Source organism: Pezoporus flaviventris, unplaced genomic scaffold (assembly GCF_033815535.1).
Source record: "Pezoporus flaviventris isolate CSIRO_AGI_PZ_B2104156 unplaced genomic scaffold, CSIRO_AGI_Pfla_v1 ptg000031l, whole genome shotgun sequence".
NCBI classification, from domain to species: Eukaryota; Metazoa; Chordata; class Aves; order Psittaciformes; family Psittacidae; genus Pezoporus; species Pezoporus flaviventris.
In genome coordinates this window covers 14,257,214-14,279,028 of record NW_026892579.1, presented here as the reverse complement: position 1 = coordinate 14,279,028, position 21,815 = coordinate 14,257,214, and the positions used below count along the sequence as shown (strand labels likewise).

The 21,815-nt window shown below is 40.8% G+C and overlaps 1 protein-coding gene and 1 long non-coding RNA gene across 2 annotated transcripts; one reads left to right on the top strand and one right to left on the bottom strand.

The window, feature by feature from the left end:
* Positions 1 to 3,240: 3,240 nt before the first annotated feature.
* NDUFAF4 (NADH:ubiquinone oxidoreductase complex assembly factor 4) lies at positions 3,241 to 7,571 on the bottom strand. Its single transcript, XM_061460262.1, has 3 exons — positions 7,405 to 7,571; positions 6,882 to 6,979; positions 3,241 to 4,584 (listed from the first exon to the last, which is right to left on the bottom strand). Exons 1-3 carry the CDS (start codon positions 7,529 to 7,531, stop codon positions 4,288 to 4,290), a joined length of 522 nt encoding a protein of 173 aa, XP_061316246.1. The 5' UTR covers positions 7,532 to 7,571; the 3' UTR covers positions 3,241 to 4,287.
* Positions 7,572 to 14,982: 7,411 nt separating this feature from the next.
* On the top strand, positions 14,983 to 21,629 carry LOC133272770 (uncharacterized). Its single transcript, XR_009744565.1, has 5 exons — positions 14,983 to 15,843; positions 16,720 to 16,856; positions 17,110 to 17,216; positions 17,976 to 18,101; positions 18,178 to 21,629. It is a non-coding gene; the product is annotated as an uncharacterized LOC133272770 (long non-coding RNA).
* Positions 21,630 to 21,815: the final 186 nt, after the last annotated feature.

Below are 21,815 nucleotides of genomic sequence, written 5' to 3'. Positions count from 1 at the left end.
TCAGGCCTCTCCTGCTGTCAGTTCAACACTGGCACCATCTGGTTGAGAACCAGAAAACTCCTCTTTAGAAACGGGCTGCAGAACAGAGCCATGAAGCGTCATGCAATCTCAAACATGAAAGCACAATGCTTGTATGAAACAAAGTGAGAGAGATGCCTTTTAAAACTTCTGCATTTTGGGCCTGTTTTATGACTACTTGAAGATTGACTTGATTTTTCAATACTGAAATAAAATGCTCCACTTTGTAAGTTTAGTACACATCTCTTACATACAAACACTTTTTCTCCTTGAGTAAAAAGAGACAGCTTAAAAGACAAGTTCCCTGTGCTGGAAGGCTACAGAAAGTTCACTTTTCATACAGAAGTTCCCTCTGACTAACCTGCACAGAAAGCAGAGTTAAAACTCTTTCCTGCCTCATAGCTCAAATCTTGCTGTCTCGGCATCAGACTGAAAGAACCTAGCTATGATTAATGCACGGTGACACAGCACAAGATTAGTTTCACACATCCCAGAAGAGCAGCTTTTGAAGATGTATGAAAAGCTACATCCTATTCACAAATTCTGTAGAGCAAAACATGTGCTCAGTCCTCTCATCTTCACCTCAGCAGATGTGCTGCTCCTAGAAGGCAAGACAGCTCTGGAGAAATGAAAGAGGTTGTTGACACTGAAAGGGCAGAATACAACCAACATTTCCATGTGAGCTAGTAAAAAGCAAAGTGCAGCTGCATAAAGTTTTCATACCAGGGAAGTCTGGCTGGAGAAGGCTCGGTATAGACTTAACAACAGAACAAGGCTAGAGGAACGGGACTGTGTCCTAGAAAATGTGGGTGAGATACAGGATTCCCCCAGAGACATTTTTTGGAAAAAATTCAAGCCAGGAATTCCAATATACCTGCCAGAAGAAATTAAATTTGATGTCTCACCAGGAATGTAACCCTCATTTCCCGTTGAGGCTCAGCCTCAGCGCCCAACGTAGCCCTGGCTTTATTCAGTGACATTTGGAAAACTGGAGTAATAATGCCACACATAAAGACATTCGTTAACAATGTGTCATTTACACCAGAAATGAAACAACTGTCTCACAGGCTTACAAAGCTTACACTTGATATATGTTTTACATTAATCTGGCAAGAAGAAAGCAGTTTGAGAGAGGCAGGTTGTTCCCTATGAAATGTTCTTATTCTATATGGCAGCCAAAAACATATGAGCTCAATTTGGTGCACCAAATGCATGGCAATGAGGCATGAAAAATTCCCCACATATGAGTACCAGAAAACTGAATTGTAGGTTCCCCCAGATTCCCCATAATTATCTCTTCAAAACAGTTGCTTGAAGAGTACCTTTTCCTTAAGCTGACAGCCAAACAGCTACAGGAAAGGAACAGACAGAAAGGACATAGACAAAATCAAATTAGAAGCGTAAAGAAAACACCATTATTCTTCAGATTAGAAACTGCATCGAAACCTGGTACTCAAGCAAGACAACTGATGAATAGAGTCCCCTGAAACTGGAAGAAAGGAAATAAGCAGTTCTAGAAAAGACTCAAAAGTGAGAATAGCTTTCTTGCAGACATCAACCCTAAAGACAGCCGTTATCTTCAAACACATACTTACTTGAACACAGCTAATGCACACACCTGACAAGGACCTTGCGGCTGGCTGTGTCCAGTCACCTACACAGGACAAGACGGTGGTGTTGAGAGTGCTTGATCAGGGACAGGCTTTCCCACCAGAGCAAAGATCCATGCTTCTGGATCTTTCTGTGAGCTTTGGACAAGTAAAATACCTGCAGAGACAGAAAGCTAAACGTTTGGACTATGGATAATTTGGATAAAGGTTCAGATTTTACATGATCATATACCATTAGCAATGCCTTCATAATGGAGGTTTGATGCTGCACAGCAGGTGAGGCAGGTGATAGGCAGAATCTGCATGCCAACAGCAAACTGCATCGCATCTCATTTTCCCGAAGTAAATGTGCTGTGCTGGAGTACTCCCTGCTCCAATGGAGCCTTCTGGGCCACTGAGTTCACCTGCTTCTAGGGAGATGGATCCCTGGCCCACCTCTGTGCTGTGGGACCTGCCTGCTTCTCCACCATCGCCAATACATTCTGAGGATGAGATCCTGACTCCAGAGGAACTGTAGATAGATTTGTAGTTATCTCACTCACAGACAGGATTTTGTCCTGAAGATGACTGCAGCACTGAACATGATAAGCACCAAATGCTCCAAAGCACACGGCTGCTAAAGGCTGTAAACAAAGCAGTAGTAAGCACTGGAACGGGTTGCCCAGGGGGGTTGTGGAGTCTCCTACGTTGGAGATATTCAAGGCCCGCCTGGACAAGTTCCTGTGTGATGTACTCTAGGTTACCCTGCTCTGCAGGAGGGTTGGACTAGATGATCTTTTGAGGTCCTTTCAAACCCTTAGGATTCTGTGATTCTGTGATAATGCCTCTAGGGGCTGTGTGAAACAGGCTACTGAAATGGCACAGCCACATTACAAGTCACAAAGGCACACAAAATAAGCCCAAATACATACCACTTTAGTCAAGGGGCATGGGCAAGCTGTTGTCTGGTGCCGATTGTAGTGAGTTTTTAATCAACTCCAATACGTAATTAAAGATTCATTTTTAAAGAAGGAAATCAATTTCCATTAATAACAACACAATCTGTACCAAATGCATTCCACAGCTGTTTTCTGAATATTACCTTAAATATCACATTAGGATGCACAGTACTCAAACAATAAGGTATTTCTGATACAGCACTCTATAAAGCAGAATATTTTGTGAAAAGCAAAAAAATCTTATTGTGGCATGTTAACTCAGATGCATTAGTTTAAGAGCACAGCTCTGTCCCCATTACATTACAGGAAGAATGACAGGCTTATCCCCAATCCATACATCCAAAGACTAACAATTTCACATTTTCATACAATGCACTCATAGGTGTCATGCTCCAAGGTACACCGTTATGAACTTCAGAATGAATCAAGCAAAACCTTGTATACACTATAGCAAACTGTAGCATAAATACCTTGCCCATCTCAGAGAGAAGTGGAATCTTGCTGTGAAATAGCAAGCTGATCATCTTGGGAAGATACTTACCAGACTCTGAAATCTAAGACCTGGCAGAAAAATTCTTCCAACAGGAAGTTACATTCTATACCTGCTACTAACTCCTGCGCTCTTAACACTTCTTTGGTGATGGCACTAGGAATGTTAGTGCTCGCTGAATATATGCATGAAAGCAACCATAATGAATTTTTGAATATCGATTCTGATTATCTCCCCTCCTCAATGAGGTAACAACCTGTTACCACCTCACACTTTGCATTGTCCTTTACTAACGTGGAAAGGATACTGTCCATCTTCAATCTGGTAGCATGTGAGTAACTTGCTGTGTGTGAGCATGACCTGATCTAACCCACAATTGGGTAAGTCAGGCAGGACCTCCACAGGCAAAAAGGGCTATTGTAACAGGACAGGCAGACAATTACGCAAGACCAACTAGTTGGTCCAATTAGTAGATCCAGTTGCATTTCATAGTTACCTATTAATTATGAGAATTATTTCTCACACAACAGGTGCCAGGGACTGCTGCAAGATGCTAGAAGATCATCGCTCTTTACAAATTCATTGACTAACAGAAAGTACCTGGGAAGGTGTAGCTATTTAAGCTAAATCAGAACAGAGGGGAAAAGGAGCTACACATCAGCCATTACTGTCCCAGCACCAGAAACGGTCATCTTCTTTTTAACTTTGACACAGCTTAATTTCCAAAATTATCTTGTGGTTAGCCTTCTTTGCAAAGTATAAATACTATTCCATTCTTATACAAAAGAAATTCAGCTGTCTGTGTATACACAGACCTTGACAGCAAGTCCTTGAAAGAACACCAACATGAAACGACACAGCTAGTACACTCAGAGCACTGATTTAGCTGAAGGCCAGGAAGTCTCTGCTAAGAAATGTGATGTTAAGGTAAAGTTCTCAGTGAACTTGTGTACTTTAACTGAACTTGTACATACAAATGGGATAATCAGTGTGACATGCTCTCATACAACTTACTTATTAGTTATATTAAGGTTTAAAAATTGTATCCTATAATTGCTGCATTTAAATGAAGCCATCCAATATAGAATGGAATTGCTTGAATGCATCTTCACTGGTATATAAGGAAGCAGCCTTGTTGGATGACACATTACCAACTCTTTCCAAACACTGAATATACTCAAGAATAAAATTAAGACACGAGTGAGATCACACAAGGTTTTGGTAATTATTTTTATGTTGACGTTATAACTTTTTTGGTTTCTTTAGGAAATTCCTTCACAGTGAAAGGAATGAAGAATTCCAGAAGAGAGTTGACATCCTTCAGTTCCAGACTGTATTCCACTGCTATTTTCTCTGCAGTCCATATTTGAGGATTAAGTTTATGATTATTAAGAAGTGTCAGAGCCTCCACAGTGGAAATTTTGCCTTTGGAAACTTTCTTAATATCTGCATCTCCCAAGTGGCCTAGTTTTGTAAGTCTCTTTTCCTCCTGTTTATGTGGAAGATGTTCACCACCTCCATCTTTTACCTAATTGTGGGAAGGAAAACAAGAAGAGCTTAACAGCAGTTCTGTTTGCTATGCTTATTGTAGCAGCCAAGCCATTTTCCTAAATACAGCATTTCCCGTTAGCTTTCCATATTTTCATAGCATTAAAACCCAGAAATAATGCTTGGCCAGCCTTGCTTCTTGACATCACAGAAATTGTCAGTTCTTCCACAGCCATTCTACATATGATGTCAACTCCCACCCAACTTCTGAAAAGCTACCATCTACTGAACTCTAAGTGTTGTACAGACTTAGCAGCCCTTCATACAAGTCAAACCATAGCTTTTGGTAGCCAAACGTAAATGCAGATAACCTAATATTTGGTACCGATTCATGGCAAGAGGAAAATAAATCACACTACAAATTGGTATCCTTCTGATACCACCGAAAATCTTTTTCATACAGTTTCCTCTCCCCTTCCTTTCTTTTTCAGATTTTAGGTTTTGCAACTAAAAGATATCTCTTCTTTTACTCTGTATAGAGAACAAGCTTTACTGGACAAAAAGAAGATTCTGCAGCATCATACGGAGTTTAGTTCCCATGACTACTACAGTACTCAGACATGGGAATTCTTTCCTCTCAAGTCATTTCCAAACCAGATCTGCCTTTCTCATATTGTCTTTTATTAATTAACCAGCAAATTACACTGGAAAAAAGAGAGAATGAAAGCCTTTCTTAAAGTTAAGAAAAAGTTCTTTTAAAATGATGAGTCCACAGCCACTGATCAGCCCACAGACACCCTGTATTAACTCACAAGCTGAAAAAAACTCATGTGAATGCTACAGCATCTATAATCACATGCCCATTTCTAAACTACATAGGATGTCTGATGATGCTGCCAGTTCTCCATTTTTTTCTTTTACTTTGTGCTCAAACCGTCCCCAGATAATGAACAATCTTTCAAGTGTCTGTCCCTGGGTATCTGCCACTTAAAGAGTTGGTGCTCTTCCACTTTCTGCAGACAGACCTAGCATCAAATATACACATATGTATGTATACACAAATACATGATGCACAGAGTATTCAGAATAACATACGGAAAGGCAGAAAGTTTTTAAATGAAGTTTTGTCCACCGGCCTCCATGCCAACACATTAATCACACTCTTCCTAACAACTGCAAGCAGACACACCACAAGAGCAAGGCTTAACACAGCAGCAACCTCAGAGTAGACATGGAAAGAAGCACTAAGATTATTCCCCTTTTGGCTTTTTCTCTCTCTTGACAGGCTTACAAATGAATATTGAAAGAAACTGAAATCAGACCTTTAGTACTTCAAGACTAGAGTCCTTAACGCTATTATGAACATTAAGGACAGAGATCACCTGGAAACTTCAGGGAGACACTGCAGAAATCTCTTTGCATTTTTGAATACTTTTAGTCTTGAATACAAGGTGCTATGAAAGTGGCTAATTAGACTTAGGAATATTACTGCTGGATGATTATAGAACTCTTGTTACTGAATAAAGCAACTAGAGTAAAGCAGTCCAGTAATGCAACAGGGAAAATGCACAAGACGTAAGGTAACGTGCTGGAAAAGGGGAGACTGAACCCCAGTCTGCATTATGCTGGAAGGGGTATGCTTTGCCTTCCAAGTCAAAGACTGCACCTTTTGGCAATGAGGAAACTGATCACCAAACAATCCAGAAGGCTATGCAGAAAAAAAACCCTAGCTATGGCACTTCCTCAGCTACATAAGGAAAAGTCTCTGCACAGCATGACATTAACATCAGCAGTTAAAGACTCCACTAAAATGTCAATGTCTTTGTCCTCTACCCCATCCATGCTTCCACAGTAGTTCCAATCTCTTCTAAAAACTCTACGTCTCGCAAACTCCTGTGCCTTTGCAAAAGGTTGGCCAACCACCCTGCTGCCTTAGGGGAAGCAGAAGTGTAATTCAGGTGAGAAACAAAGTAAGATCAACAGCATGTTAAAAGGAAGACTGTGTAGCATTTAAAAACTTGTACAGTCGCGATGTGTCACATGTTCAAGACCCAGGGTCAAATACAGTCACTGCTACTGATCTATGAAAGAGTAATGAAAACATCACTTTTATCTTCGAGCATCCTGAGCTAGTGTGAGGTGTCCCTGCCCATGGCAGGAGTTGGAACTGGATGATCTTTAATGTCCCTTCCATCCCTAACCATTCTATGACTATACCTATAAAAAAAAGGTAGCTTTTCAGCACTAACAGAGCATTTCCCTCTCTACGGAATTGCTGCCGAGTTTGAAAACCACAAAGCTGATGCTAGGATGCCTCCTGCAGAGAGACATGCTCACCCGCACAGGTGAATCTCTGGACTGGACATAAACATCTCTCAACAAGGCGAGGAGCCTATCGTCCTTCCGGTAAATTTCTTCTTTTATCCCGGGGTGGTCTAAAGGGAGGGGACGGAAGGTAGAAGAGAGAAGGCAGGTCTGAGTCACACGTTTCACTGGGTTAGCGCTGCCAGGTTAACCGCTCCCGCGACGCTAGGGGCTCCCTCAGGGCCGGCGCCGAGAGCCGCACCTCACCGCGCTGAGGGGCGCCCTCCACGGAGCACACCGGGCCCCGGAGCCCGCCCCCGGCAACCGCCCCAGCAACCAACGCCGCCGGCTGCGGCTCCCAGCGTGCCCCGCGCGCCCAGCCGCCCCGCGCTCAATGTCACCGGCCCCGCGCCGCACCGGGACGCGCTACGGCCCCGCGGCTCGCCGGCGCCCCAGCACCCGCTCTGGTTCTTCCGTGCTGCGGCCCCGCGCTGGGACCACAGACACTGGTGCCACCCCCCCCGCCCCGCCGGCAGCCTCCGAGGCCGGGACGCACCGGGCAGCTCGTCCCGCCGGGAGCTGGGGTGCCGCGGCGCGGGCCTGGGCTTCTCCCTGCTGATCTCGCGGCGGGCCCGGCTCTCCACGTTGAAAGTGCGAAACACGCGGGCCAGGCGTCCGCCCATCGCCGCCGCCGGCAGCTCCCGAGCCGCGCCTGCGCGGGACAGCAGCACATGCGCAGCGCCTAGCGGCGGGGAAAGAGGCTGCGCCTGCGCCCTGCTGACGGGTAGCGGAGGCGGCCAGACCGCTGGAAGTGCCCGTGTGTTCTGCTCTGTTCGCTCTTGCCGTGGCCCTTCTACCCGCGCGGGTTACCGGAGCCGGGGGGACCGTCCCCACACCGGTGGGAGCTGGCCGTTACGTCATGTCGCAGCTGTCGCCGCCTGGTTTATCCGCTGGGTTGTGCTCGGGAGGAGTTGGTGCGGGAGCGGAGTGAAGGCGGGGCCGCGCAGAGCCGCGGTTGGGGTGGTGGCCGGGGTATACGTGTGTGCGTACGTGTAACGCACCTCATCCGCTTCTTAAATCTAAGTTTGTAATGGAGTAAGGGTAACGTGAAAGCTGGGGGCGTTGTGCCTCTTACTGTCCCTAACGCGTACAGCGTTTCCTTACGGGCACCTCACCGGTTTGTTAAGTGACAGTGAATTTTGTAAGCAGGTACCACCTAGAAGACACTCTCCACGTGGAAATCTGGACAATACCCCAGTACTGTTCAGGATCTGTGGGTGTGGGCTATGCAGTGTTACGAGGGTGCAGCCCCCCTCTTCCAGCCCAACCAAATAACCGTCTTTGACTTGCACAGAAATGGTTAAACTTTGGGAAAGAGCTGTGGGAAAGTAGTCTAGAGCTGTGCAAGATGAGAAAGGTAAAGTTGTAGATAGAGGTAAAATTGCTGAGATGGAACCGACAGTTTAAAGATTTAAGAAAAGAACGTAAGCATGCAAAGATAGAAATTCCTCAGAGATGAAGGTGAAAAGCAGCACTAAGGACTCAGCCTGTTGCAAAAAACAATAGAACCCGACGGTCCTCCGTGTGATTCTGGGGTCAGCCAAGCCTCAGAGGGTGTCTTAGCAAAGGAGGTTATTAGTGGCTCATTACATTAATTCCAGCTGGTCTGTGATTACTTATTAGCCAATAAGTAATTGTTTTATGTTTTTAAGTTGTGTTTGTGCTGTTTGCAGATTCTTTTAATACATGGCAATAGTTATGAATGAAGTGATCTGGAGTGGGGGTGGTAGTGAAGGACAGAAACAGGACCCAGTTTCTTGCTGTGCTCTTTTTCAGGAGGAAAACACATGTTTTCTGCCCTTGCATCCATCTAGTCATGCATATTACTTGTGGGCATGCAAAACTTGGTCTTTCAGAACTTGGTCTTCTAGTAGTAGCATTATTTAACAATAACAATGGTAATGTGGTAGTTATTAAGGCTACAGTGTGCTTGAGTACTGCATAATGATTAACAGTGGTTTCCTTAGAGAGAAACTAAGACAAGCTGGTGGGTGAGGAAAGCCAATTAGATACACAAAAGCAGTAGAGACAAAGTAGCATAAGCATGATCCATGCTGGATCTCTGCCCTCCTGGGGGATCGCAGAGGTGCAGTTTCTCCCCTTCTTCATTTTAAAGACTTACTGGCAGCAGGAGAAGGATAGAAATGTGAATTTAATTTATGTTCTCTGGTAATAAACTTACTGACCCTGTCTTATTTTAGGCACTGCATGTGTAGTGATGCTAAGAACAAAAGTGACATTAGTGGTACTAGGGACATGGATGCTGTTCAGAGCTGCTAGACTCTGACTGAGGCAAGTTCAATTAAATATCAGTAGTCAAATGCTGAATAAATGTATGTTCTTGAGTACAGGATTTCATGGTTTTTTCTTTTGAAGTGGTTAGCCGCTGTAATGGTAAAATTCACATGAATGCCTTTGGTGGTTATAGACCTTTGAAGTGAACTTTAGTGTTTCTCTGAGACATATCCTTACTGTCTGGCCGTTGATGTAAGCCACTATGCCCAATTTGGGAATAAAGATCCTTCCTTCAAAAGCTAAGAACTGCCAGCTTCTGGGATCAAACTCGGGAAAGGGCTTATGTCTCTGTAAAGCCTGAATGTGACTTAACACTGCTGTAGTATTTACCGACAGCAAAATAAATTCACCAGAAGGCAGTCAGTTAAAAATAAAGAGTGATGTCATGTTCTGCCTGTCACTTCCTGTCACTGAGGCTGGCACAAAGCTGTTCTTTTTATGTCTGGGGAAGCATCAGGAGTACAAGGTTTTTATTCTGAAGAATCTTTCTTAGACTCCAGCGAGCAGAAGAACTATTTATTCTATATATATTTGATATAAAAATAATTTATTATATTTTGGTATTTTACCAGTGTGACCATATGATATTAAATATCACTAATGAAGAGCTTGGATTCTTTTATTTTTCCATATAAAGTGCCTGCAAGTGTGATTATATAAAAAAAAAAAAAAAGAATGTGTAGTTCTGCGAAGCATAAAATTGTGTGTATTCAGCTTTCAGAGTGTTACAAATGGAATGCATTTTTCTCAAACCAGAAAATTCAGGAGCCTGAATTTTTCCAGGGCTTTTAAAAATACCAGAAGAAATAAATCAGTTCTCAAGTAGCTCTTTCAGAAAGCAGGCCATGAGAAGAGCATAGGCTATCCAGCTGAGTTCATCTATACCAGCAGCGTGTTCTCAACAGTGGACTGCATCAAACACATCAGAGAAAAATACTGTACTCGCACAATACACGCCTGCCATGGGCTGCCACACTAGATCTCCTTTTAATCCTTTCACACCTGTAAGAGAGAAATTTCTAAAGCTACTATGCACCTGGAAAATAAAAAGTACATTTGTGACCATTCTTCGAATTTTGTGTTTCACTTTTTCATCCCGGTTCTGATTCTACATTGTGTGTTCTTAATTTTTCATTCTCTGCTAGTTCTGTAGCTGAATGGAAAATCAAAGATGTATTTTGCTAGTCAACTAGCATCAAAAGTCTGATTGGTCTACTGACAATTCCTTTTAGAAAAGGGAAACAGGAATGTCTGGCATTATTTTTTTTTTTCCTGTGAGGCTCTGCTAGGGTTTCTCTGTTGTTTTTACTATACAGGCAAACAGGATTCACGATATTAATCCAGATGGACAGGTAATCTCAGTGAGATGAGGGACTTTTTAATGCCCAATTTAAAGAGTTTTTGAGAGGAGGCACGTGAGGTTTGCTGTATGATTTATGGCCTGGGAACAACCTAGAGATTTATAGCAGAGGAAGATTACAAGTGTCCTTATACAGAAGTGGCATAGGTTTATATTTGATGCTGTCCGCATTTTCTACCACTGTTACTGCTTTCCTCCGATTTTTGTTGCTGTTGGTTCATAGTTTATGTCAGTCTAAAGGGATGCTCTAGCAAATTCATGTGTAATTGGGATGCAGGGAATTGAGTCCTCTGTCCTGATTACTGGTTTCCCAGTAACTACAATGAGAGCATTGATCCATTTGTTCCTTATCACATCAGCGTTAGGCACAACCAGAGAACACTGCATTACCAAGAACTGATTATGAGCCAAGCAAAAATGGCTGTCCTGCAACTTTGTAAAGACAACCTCAAGGAAGAAGGACATTTCGATCATTGCTGCCTTTCAGTTATTTCTGGTTGTTCTGTTACTTAATTCAGTTTGGTTCTGTGTTACTGCCTTCAACAGGTCCATCTTTTACTGGCTCCTGAAGTACCTAGAAATACACAGAAAGCTTTTGCTTAATTGCAGGCTGAGTGTTGCTGAACACTTGCAACTTTTCAAGGCTAGGTGGCTGCAGTGCTTTATGTAAGGGAGCTTCTGTCAAGTCCTTACATGGATGAAGCTTATGGAGAATTTGGCACGCTCACATTTACAGGCTCACACACCAGCCCAGACAGGTCATTAGCCCTTGTCAGGTAACATTAATTTCAAAGACATTATGTTTAAATTCTCAGGATTAACTGTGGCTTGGATTACCTGATGTCATCTTTCAGAATTTTCCTATCTGATTGTTGTATCTTAATTAGCAGGTTACTTTGACTTGGAAATGCACAGTAGGAGCCAGCATATTTGAGAATGAGGCAGCCTGGTATTGGACTTAACTAATGATAGCAATTATGTGTACATTTCAACTTCATTTTTACTCATATGGGTCAGATCCTCATGCTCTTTTCTGACTGGCAGTGCTATTTGAGAGCACTGACACTGCCATTCTTTCCTGTAACCCTGGCTTCTGTTCATCTCTGTTGCCAGAGCAAGGGTGTAGGAACTCTTCAGAGCAAACGGTATCAGATACCTGATCTGATTTAATAAAGGAGTCCTGGAACTTTTCTAAGCCGTATCAGCTACTGATGGTTTGACTGGTCCCACAAAAAGCCCCCAGAAACATGGGAGGAGAAACAAAAGGCATCCGGTAGGAGGAGTGTGAATACCTTGAACAGGTATTACCTCCAGGTTGGTTGGGTGGGTGGTTGGTTTGTAAGAGGTTGCACTTTGCACCCAGGTCATTTCACTCCATCAGTCACAGAAATGGCTGTACTGGCTGCAGTGAGAAGGAGGTGAACCAGTAGTCAAGAAACTCGGTGAAATGGAGGGGTAGCTCATGTCAGGCTGCCTTCGCTGATGCACCAGAGTCACACAAGATTAACACCTTCCCTTCGGGCCCGAGAAAAATGTTTGTGGACATCCTGTCCTTCCCCTGATTTTTTTTTTTAAACTAGGTCAACATGTTTCTTTACATTGTGTTTGCTTTACTCTGTATCTATCTTTTTCTGGCTTAAGTTTATGTTACACATATAAAGGTCTACTGTGGAAGTAACAAGTGAAAACCAAAGATGTGAAACTCCCTTCAGCTATAAGCACATTAAAAAAAAAAGATAAACCAGAATAATACATTGTTGAGACAAACACCTCTTAGTTTTTTGCTAAAAACCAAAATTACTCTATATGCTAAATTATATTCAGTGAAAGTTACTCACATGTTCTTTTTGTGGAAAGCCAACAACTGTTCTAGTATGTGGCATATCAGATACTAAAGGGCTTTGCAACAATGTGGTCTAGGCAGAAAAGGGTCTGTTCCCAGCTCTGTCGTTGACCTCTCAGATCATGGAAATTATAAATAACAGGCCAGGAAGTTCTTAGCATTTTCTCTGTCATGGTCTATCCGTAAAAAGAAAAATGGCAGAATATGTTATTATCGGTAATGTATGCGAATAATGTTTGTTATTAAGAATAGTTTCAGTTCTAATTGAAACTTTAGTAAGTCAAAAGAGTCACCAGTGAATGTAATTATAGATTTTTTCAGATGTGTCCAGCTTTTAGGAAAATCTGGTGGGAACTTTAAGAAACCTTAAGAAAAAAGCTTTTTTTAGTATGAATACTTGCATCTGGTGAATTATAGGAAATTCTGTTACAGTCTTACGATCTAAGGGAGATTGAAAGTTTTTTGCAAAAAAAGATATTTTTTTTTGTTTTTGTAAGCATAGGCTATAAAACCCAAGAGAACTAAAAATGTTTGGTTGTCATGCCATTGGCTGTACTGCAAAGAATGGCCATGGGAACACAGTGACAACTGAGGGACAGCTGACTGTATGAAGTAGTAGTAGCCATGATTTTACTGCACTGACTCTGCAGTAGCAATCTGATGGTACAGAAGATAGCCAGTATTCTGGATCCATTCACCAGCTATCTGCTGGAATAGTCATTATCTGTTTTTTTCATTAAATACAACACATAGAAATATATAATCTATATGTGCTGGTAGGATGCTGTTCTACTCTCATGTAATATTTTTCTCTCCCCAAAGGATATTTGTATTTTCTCTGTATGCTTTTAATTTATGATCATGCATAAATATTTATATAGGCAGATGCATTCTGTATACAGAATTTTCTTTCTTAATTTTGTTATCTGTGACTTGATGTATCATGGGATTGAATTTCCCTGCTTCTATAAGTAGTTACAGAACCAGCTTTATTGATTCCATTTACATATTGTTACCATAGGGTTACAACTGACAGCTTTTAAGTAAAAGCCTTGAAGTAAAGCAGAATATGTAACATGGCATTACCAAAAGTTAAACTACAGAGCATGATTTGAGAAATACATCATATTGATGTAGCATTTAGTCCAAGAAACAAATGACAAACCACCATCTAACTTTTCTAAGATATGCAGTCACCCGGATTACAATAATCAAGTCTTGCTGTTCTAGCTCCAAATTTTTCTTGAATTTGTGATTGCATTCCTTTTTGATCATATTTTAAATAGTAACTGTTTAGGGGCTGATGTTAAAACATAAAAAGTCCCGTTGACTTCAGTAACATTTATACAGAACAGGATAAATAGAAATATAAAATAATATGAAAGAATCCAAGGCTCTAGAAAAAAAATCTACATTTGAAATGGATCCAAAATTCTCAGGGTTGGGATTTGATCCAGTGAGGGTCAGGAAGGAAAGTCTTAAGGAAAGATTTTCATAACCATCTACTGTTACCTACTACATGGGTTTTGTTTGTCCCACAGCTTACTCTGAAATGTCTTGTGGAAGCCATTATAAGAAGCACTGTTTTAGATAGCATATAGTGATATTTCTTACTGGGGAAAATAGGCTTACTCTCTACTTGCTTAATTTACTGCAAAAAATTATGTTTTATCTGATTTAGTAATAAACCGCTATGGATTATTGCAGAACATTGCAGGAAAAATGCCTGTTGTAACAGGAGTGATGTCCACTACAAAGGATTTGGTATACACTTAATGTACAGCATAGTAGCCATTAAATGTATGTAAAGAAGATCAGGGTTACATTATTTCACAGAGGAAGATATAGTTAAGACGAATAATGCTGTATTATTTTAGTTAATTTTGCATTATTCCTAAATAGTGTACTTTATGTACAGTAATACAGAAAATTAATTACACTCTTACATTTTCATTTATATGTATCACAAATCACAAATACAAATTGTGTTGGTAGAAAATGCATTAGAGAAACAAGAAAAGGTTTCAATGATACCAACATGTGACTACCAGTATTAAAGTTCAGCTAGAAATCAATCCTGAAGTTAGAGGGCCCTTTTGTGTGTCTCTTCTTTCCACAGCATCAAAAATCTGGGGGCAGCATGTGGGGGACAGATGAATTTTGAACAATCACGTTTACTAATTATATATGGAGATAGAGTGACTAAATATGTCAGTGTCAGGTTCCTCTGGGGGCCACTAAAATAGACCATTAAAGAGGTCCCAAAATATTTAAAGTACTACCTCTAGGTACTGAAATTTCATTTTTAGATTGTATAATAAGGACATAAATAAGCTCCAAAGCTCCAGCATTACAACACAGACTGAGACTGAGACTCAAAGGCAGAGTTCCTCTCTATGTAAGATGTCTTCAGGAGCGTTCTCAAGAATGAGTTTAGGACTCTGTAGAGATTAACATACTTTTTGGTTAGAAATTCAACACTGAAATAGTCAGGATTTCTTTGGTTGATAAACAGTTTTTCAGGATGTCTCATGGTTGAGTTTTGTTTGGGTTTTTGTTTCGTTTTTTTGTTTGGTTTTTTTTTTTTTTTAATATGGATTAAGGAATTCTCCACATAAGGCTGTAATGTTGAATTATAACAGATGATAAATGTCACTTGCACAAAACTGCTAGAATCTGTTTCCAGTAAGTTACTGACAAAAATCCCTCTGAGCACTTTGTGGTCTCAGGCCTCAACATCTATCAGCTGTCTTGAGATGAGGTTCTCTGCTCTACCTGTAAGTAGCAGGAATCTCAGCCTCTGGATGATGGAGACTTGAAATAACTCCATACATACTGAGTTACTCCGGAGGAAATATGTACTGATGGCCTTTGAATTACAGCAGCCCAGCTCCCCTTGCCAGAAGTACTGCCAGACTCTTCCAATAGTTTGTAACATAGGCCAGCTTCACCCTTGTGTAAAATCTCTTGCAAGACTATAGAAAAGCTCTCTGCAGGGCATCTCTCCTTGCAGCATGGGGAAATTCAACTCTCACCCCACCAAGAACTGAGATTTTAAGATTTCTGCAAGCTGCTCCTGCACCTTTTTTTCAGACATCAGAGGGAGCATGAAAAGTTACTTGTTCTTTAATACCTTAATCTGTTTGGGAAATGTGGGTGATCTTGTAATGGTTAATTGCTACGATGATGTGGTGTTTTCTTCTGTTTCTTGCACTCCTGTGGATGTACCATACTCCATCCCTGGGCACAGGGCAGGTAAGCAGAGCTACAGCCTGTTCTGACAGGAAACAGAAGAATGTCAGTTTCAGAATCTGTTCTTTCTCTCTCTTCCAGTGCTGAAACGTTAGCATCAGTTACCACCACTAGCAGACTGCAGCATACTCTGAATGGATATTCTCACAAAATGAACTTTATGGTTCAGACTGTTGAGGATACCAGTAAGAAAGCTAGATGTATTTTTCTCTTTTTACTGAATAGATGATGATGACCATTGCCTAGGTTTTTTTTCTGTTGCTTCACATGTATTTTGGGCTCTTCCATCATTTCCTAACACAGGTTAGAAAATGGAGTGGAAAGTAACACTGCAATTTTTGAAACAGTAGTTGCACCTTTTTGCTAAAATGACTTTTTTTTCCAGATGTTTTGTCTTTTTGAAGCATAAATTAATAATGTCTTTTTTTTTTTTTTTTTTGGTAACACAGTGTAAGAATTGAAAATAGAGTGAAAGACCAAACTATAGTAAGCTAGTGTATGAGTAAAAGCTATTATGAAAAATATGAAAAACAATGCAAGTTCTTGTTTCCTAGTAATAGTTAAACTCCGAAAGGTTTAAATGTTAATACTTCTTACAACTTAGAATTTTATTAATGAATTACTTGTGTTTGCCAGAGAGGTTCACATTTATGTTTTCTTTATTGCTATTGTATACTGAGAGTTGAACACCAACAATATTTGTTTTAATGCTAGAGTTCTGGCCAGCATTTCTGATTTTGCAGTCATTTCCATGATGACTTTTCTGAAGGAATCTTGCACATGTGAGTCTTGTTCCTTTCCAGCAATATGCATAACCCCGCTTTTTTTCTGAACACAGCTGGGAACAGGACATAGTTTCCATGTTCAGAATTTCAGGGTCCCCACCAGACAACATTCAGGCACATGCACACACATACACACACACCCACAGTGTCATATACTTTTGTTGCTTTTATGGACAGGAGAATCTGTTGTCATCTATAGCCCCTGCTGTCATAAACCAAATGCTTCATTTAATAACTTCCATAATCTGTCTCGCTCCCTGCTGTTTCTTGCCTCAGATGTATGGAGCTCCCCTGCAGACACCTCCTAACCCTCCTGGCTTCAGACCAGATTGTTCAACTTCCACTCCAGGCTTGTCATTCTGGTGAAGGATTTGAGCAATGACTTCTTTGACTTCAGATTAAAAAGAGAAAAGGTATGTTACTGTATCTGGGATGGAAGTAGGTTACCACTCCTACTAACCTAAAGTAGGATTTAGACCTTTTCATAGATCAGAGGTACATCTCTTGAAAGTAAGATGCAGTCTGCCTTTTAGTGTCTCTTGCACCGTTTCTATCATATAGAAAGTCAGATAGGACTTTCTGAGCAAAAAAATCCACACAATGTGCCTGGTTCCCAGAGTGGAATCCATCATCCTGAAATTGATGTGTTTTTTGTGTGCTTAACAGGAGCAATTTAAGGCTGCAATCTAATAGTGCATTGTCTCTAAAGGAGAATCCTTCTGCTAGTAGCTCCCCCTCAAACCTCTTGCAAGAAGGGCTCCTCTGCCTGCAAGGTAATGCAGCTCAACTCACTGCCTGTGCAGAAAACCATTGACTTGTTTTTTTAATCAAAGTTTTCTATCTGAAACATAAAAAGCAGATTATAAATCGGTTCTATATACCAGCAAATAAAATAGGTCAATGATCATTCCTTGACCCACAGGTCAGCTAGCACATGAAGTCTACATCAATATGTATAAATTTTTATTGCCCCTTTTTGTCCATAGTGTTACATACTGTCTCACAGCTGATAGTTACTGCAGCCACATTCAGATGATGTTAGTAACCTTTGTAAGCACTCCTCTGTTTCCGTTCAAGTTTGACCAGGTTAGCCTAAAAACTGCTGAAGATATAAGCGCATAGCTGTATGCTCTGATACTATCCCTGCCATTTATCAGTACTCAGCAAAATGAAGTGTGCTGATAAAGTAGCTTTCTTGCCTCAGGTATAATTACAATCTTCTTGCAACAGCTATGCTAAGTGATTATAATTGGGGTGGGGTTCTTTTTTTGCAATCCCAATCAAGACATCTATGTCAGCAAAGGATTTAAATTTAAATGAGGACTCAGACTTGTCTGCATCCTAGCCAGGTCACATTTTCAATTCTTTTTTAGTAACACAAAGGCATGAACTTTAAGAAGCAAAAGCACGAGAGTACAAGCTAACTTTTCTACTTTGAGTTACTCAAAAACCATATTGCCTTTCTACTTCTTAGATTTTTAGGTTGCTCTGTTAGTACAGTCCTTGCAATTTCTGTGTGCTCAGTTTTACAGAACCCTAGAGGTATGAAGGTAGGTTTGTACACTTTTTACATGGTGACAAATACTGATGCAGCTGTGAAAGACCAAGAGCCATCTATAAAAAAGGATTTAGGGGCCTAAATAGGACATAGGGGGAATGTAGGTAAATCCAGAATTGTGACCCTGAAAGCCACCATTTAACTACTGCAAAATATTTAATTCAATTTTTTTTCAGATACCCCTTGTTTAAGGGGTAAGCAGCATAGCACATATGTCATCCTCAAGTACAATCATAATCCAGAAAGTGGCTGAGGGTTTTCAAGACTTTGCTATCTAAGGTAGGGATATTGTATCTCCTAATCTGTTACTGAAGAGATGAGGACTTCTAACTGATGTGCTAAGGATCTTCCTCTTACTGACTGTATGAAGCGTCTACATTAAACAGACTGAACAATCTCTTATATCCTAATTTGGGAGACTAAAACTGCCTTCCTCTAGTATGCACCATGCATCAGAAATGCCAGATTCCTCTTTCTTATATCTAGGTGACTGTTCTCCATCATGCTGTTGTCATTCATCTTTTATGCACCAGCCTACCGGGATTTCCATATTCTCTGATCCCTCTGAAATAAGCCCAGTTTAGGGCTTTTAGGTATGGTCTTAGAGGGCATATCTAGTCCTGAATCCTAAAAAAGATATTTATTCCATGCATACAGGTGTCTTTGTCCAAAATGAGCTCAATAGACTTAATCTGAACTCCAGATAAATATTAACTGTCAATCACGTGAATCCATCAAATATTCCATTCAAGGTTTGGTTTGTTGTTGTGCATTTGTGTTTTATTTTTTGTAATGATGAAAAAAAGATATATTGTGCTCTGGACTAGTGTACCTGGTAAAAATCCTTGAATTACAGAAGTCCAGCTCCAAATATGTACATATATAACTATTCCCACTGTACGAGCAGGGTGCAGTAGCCTACAGTCACTGATTTCTGCAAGTGCTTTTGTGTGATGAAAGATTGGAACTCCCTGAGCAGTTATGGAATCAACTATTCTCAAGGTGGTGGTGCCTGGAGAGTGAATAGTCCTAGGCTGAGGAAGACTGAGAACGAAGTGCTACACGTTCATATTTCTGCCACATGCTGTGTTTCTAATGTGTACTTGCTAGCTCTTTTTATTCTGCTCATCTTCATATATTGTTCTGACTTGCAGGGCTTTATGATTGAAGAATTAAAAATCATTTATTTTAAACACCGCAATGATCAAATTGCTGGTGTGCATAATTATTTTGTTCCTAATGAACATTCTAGGCTGTGGCAAAATTTCTGCTGAATTAGATATTCATCTTCTGGATGCTGTTTCAGGCTCCAGAGCTTGCCTGCAGTAAGGCCTGGTGCGTAGCTACTGCTTCTTTCCTCATGAGAGGGGACTAGCAGCAAGTGGCTCTAACAAAACTTCATGTTACTCACCATTCAGGCTTTTGAAGGCAGAACAGTATGGTCAGCTTGCCAGCTTTGATTGTGGAAGAGATGATAGAAAGTCCGTTGGTTCTGCAGGCAGACTAAGCTACTACATCTACTAAGCTGTAAGTTATTTATATGGACTCTCCTTCAGTTTCTAACACCTCCCTCTTATTCTTATCAGGGAAATTATTGGTTGTCTAATTGTTCCAGAATTAAAAGTGCAGCAAAATTTGTCATTCTTTAAGATCTTCACTATCTCCATGCTAATTTCTGTGTAAGAGGGACCTGAACTTAAGAAAAAGCTGAAGGAAGAATAACCTGAAGAGGCTGTGGTTCCTTATGAACACTGATTTTGAAAACAAAGGCATGCAAAGTGCTCTACACTGAGGCCTGCGCTTTTGTTAGCAGCATGATGGTGCCATGGCTTGCACCAACCTCAGTAAAGCATTATATATACAAGCTTATTCACCACAGTGGAAAAAGCACTGCAGGAGTGCATGGTCTCTCTACCCCTTCCTGACCAATTTCCATGTGGTTCACCACACTTCCTTCACCAGGCATACCATAACCCCTTTTCATCTGGTCATGGAGCTTCCCACACATCACAGCCTCCAGCCCCTCTTGCAGCAGCCACATGCTAAATGGAGCAACTACATTTTCAGAGTCCTGACAGTGAAATATGCTTGCTTGATGTTAGAAATACACCTCCTACTTCACAGAAATAAAAGCTGTATGTCACATCTAACGTGCCAGACTATTTTGCTTTCAACAGTGCAGAAGTGGAGAATGATTTTGTTTAAAGCAGTCTCAGGCTGAGCCATGTTTAACTGCTCTTTGGAAATAGTGGGGGTCTAGAAAAGGGAGATGAAGGAATAAAAAATTGTTAACTTTCATTGGCCACCAGTTTAGCTGCAAACAGTACTATATAGGTTGCTTAGAGAACTGTTTGTTAGTTTCTTTTCTAACCTCCACTTTCTTTTTTCCTTTCTGTAACTGTTAAGGACTGCATCCAGAGCTGTATTCAGAACAACACATGCAGCGGAGAAAGCATTAAAAGTTTCAAAACAGGACTTTACACACTTTGCTACCCATCAGAAAGCTTCCTTCCTCCTGTAGGGAATGTCACACCATCTGACTAAACCTGTTCCAAATGAAAGAACCAGGCCAAAGCAGTAACCTAGACAACTCCAATGTTACAGCAAACACTACTATTTAGGTATCTACTACTGAGAAGGGAATAGTTACTCCTTTACCTGTTTTAATTTCCTGTTGCCCTCTGAGCTTCTTTTAAGCAGGGCTGTCATGCAGTTGGTGTTTGTCAGCTCCACCAATAAGCAGAAAACTTGAGGCACTTACAGATTTTCTTCTAGCTCCATTTGCAAGCTTAGAGAATGGGGTTGCAGGTATTATTTCTTCTTCCTTTTTTTCATGTTGGACCTTTATTCTGTTTGTTTGCTTTAGATGCATGTGGTTTTGCCATGTAATCTGGAACATGCTCAGCTGAGCAAACTGCTCAGAACTTAGTGTTTGATATTTTTATGCTTTTAATCAAAATAGTGCTGCTTGGTGTATTTTCAAATGTAACTAGGATTTGGCTGCATTTATCTGGCTAATTTTCAGAACATTGAGATAACATGCATCAGTACGGCAGGTTTACATTCAGCTTTGCAAATCAGGGAAAAAAAACTGTAAGAGGAAATGACAGATTAAGTACGGATGAGTTGTAAAGAGTCTCTGAGAACAGAAGGTTTACAGAATCACTGATTGCACACAGTCACTAAAACTTGTGGTTATGTGGGGAACTCACCATAAGTCACCATAACTTTCAGAATCTTGCAAATCCGTACTGAGGTCTAAACTGAAGAAGTTTTCAGTGTGCATAGCTGAGAGTGATACATGATCCTGATATAGGATGGTTATCATTTTAGATGTTATCCAAAAACTAGAAGGAAAAACCACTTCCTAGCGTGGCTGGAACCACAATTCAGTATAGTGTTCATACTGGTTCTGGTGACAGGAATTCTGAATTTACTTTTCCTTTATGGTGTCAGAAGGAGTAACATAAAATTCTCTATGTATGTTTGAAAACAGTATCAGTTTTAAGTTCAGCCCAGCTGTACCCTGAGGCTGAAACATGGCCATGTTTTGGCAGCAGGGAAAACTGCCATATGTTGCTGTGATAAAGAAATTACACCGATGCCAGTCTCTGAAGTCAGACTTATACTAAGGCAGTGTATTTGTAGCAGCATAAGCTTTATATATATATATATATATGTATGTAAGAGTCTGACAAGTCTGTATTTAAGGATAGTTTTTATGTCACGCACTTTGTAAGTGCTGCAAGCCACAATTCACTATTGTTCTTGAGAGAGGTTGTATACAATACATAAATCTATTGCATTTCCCCAT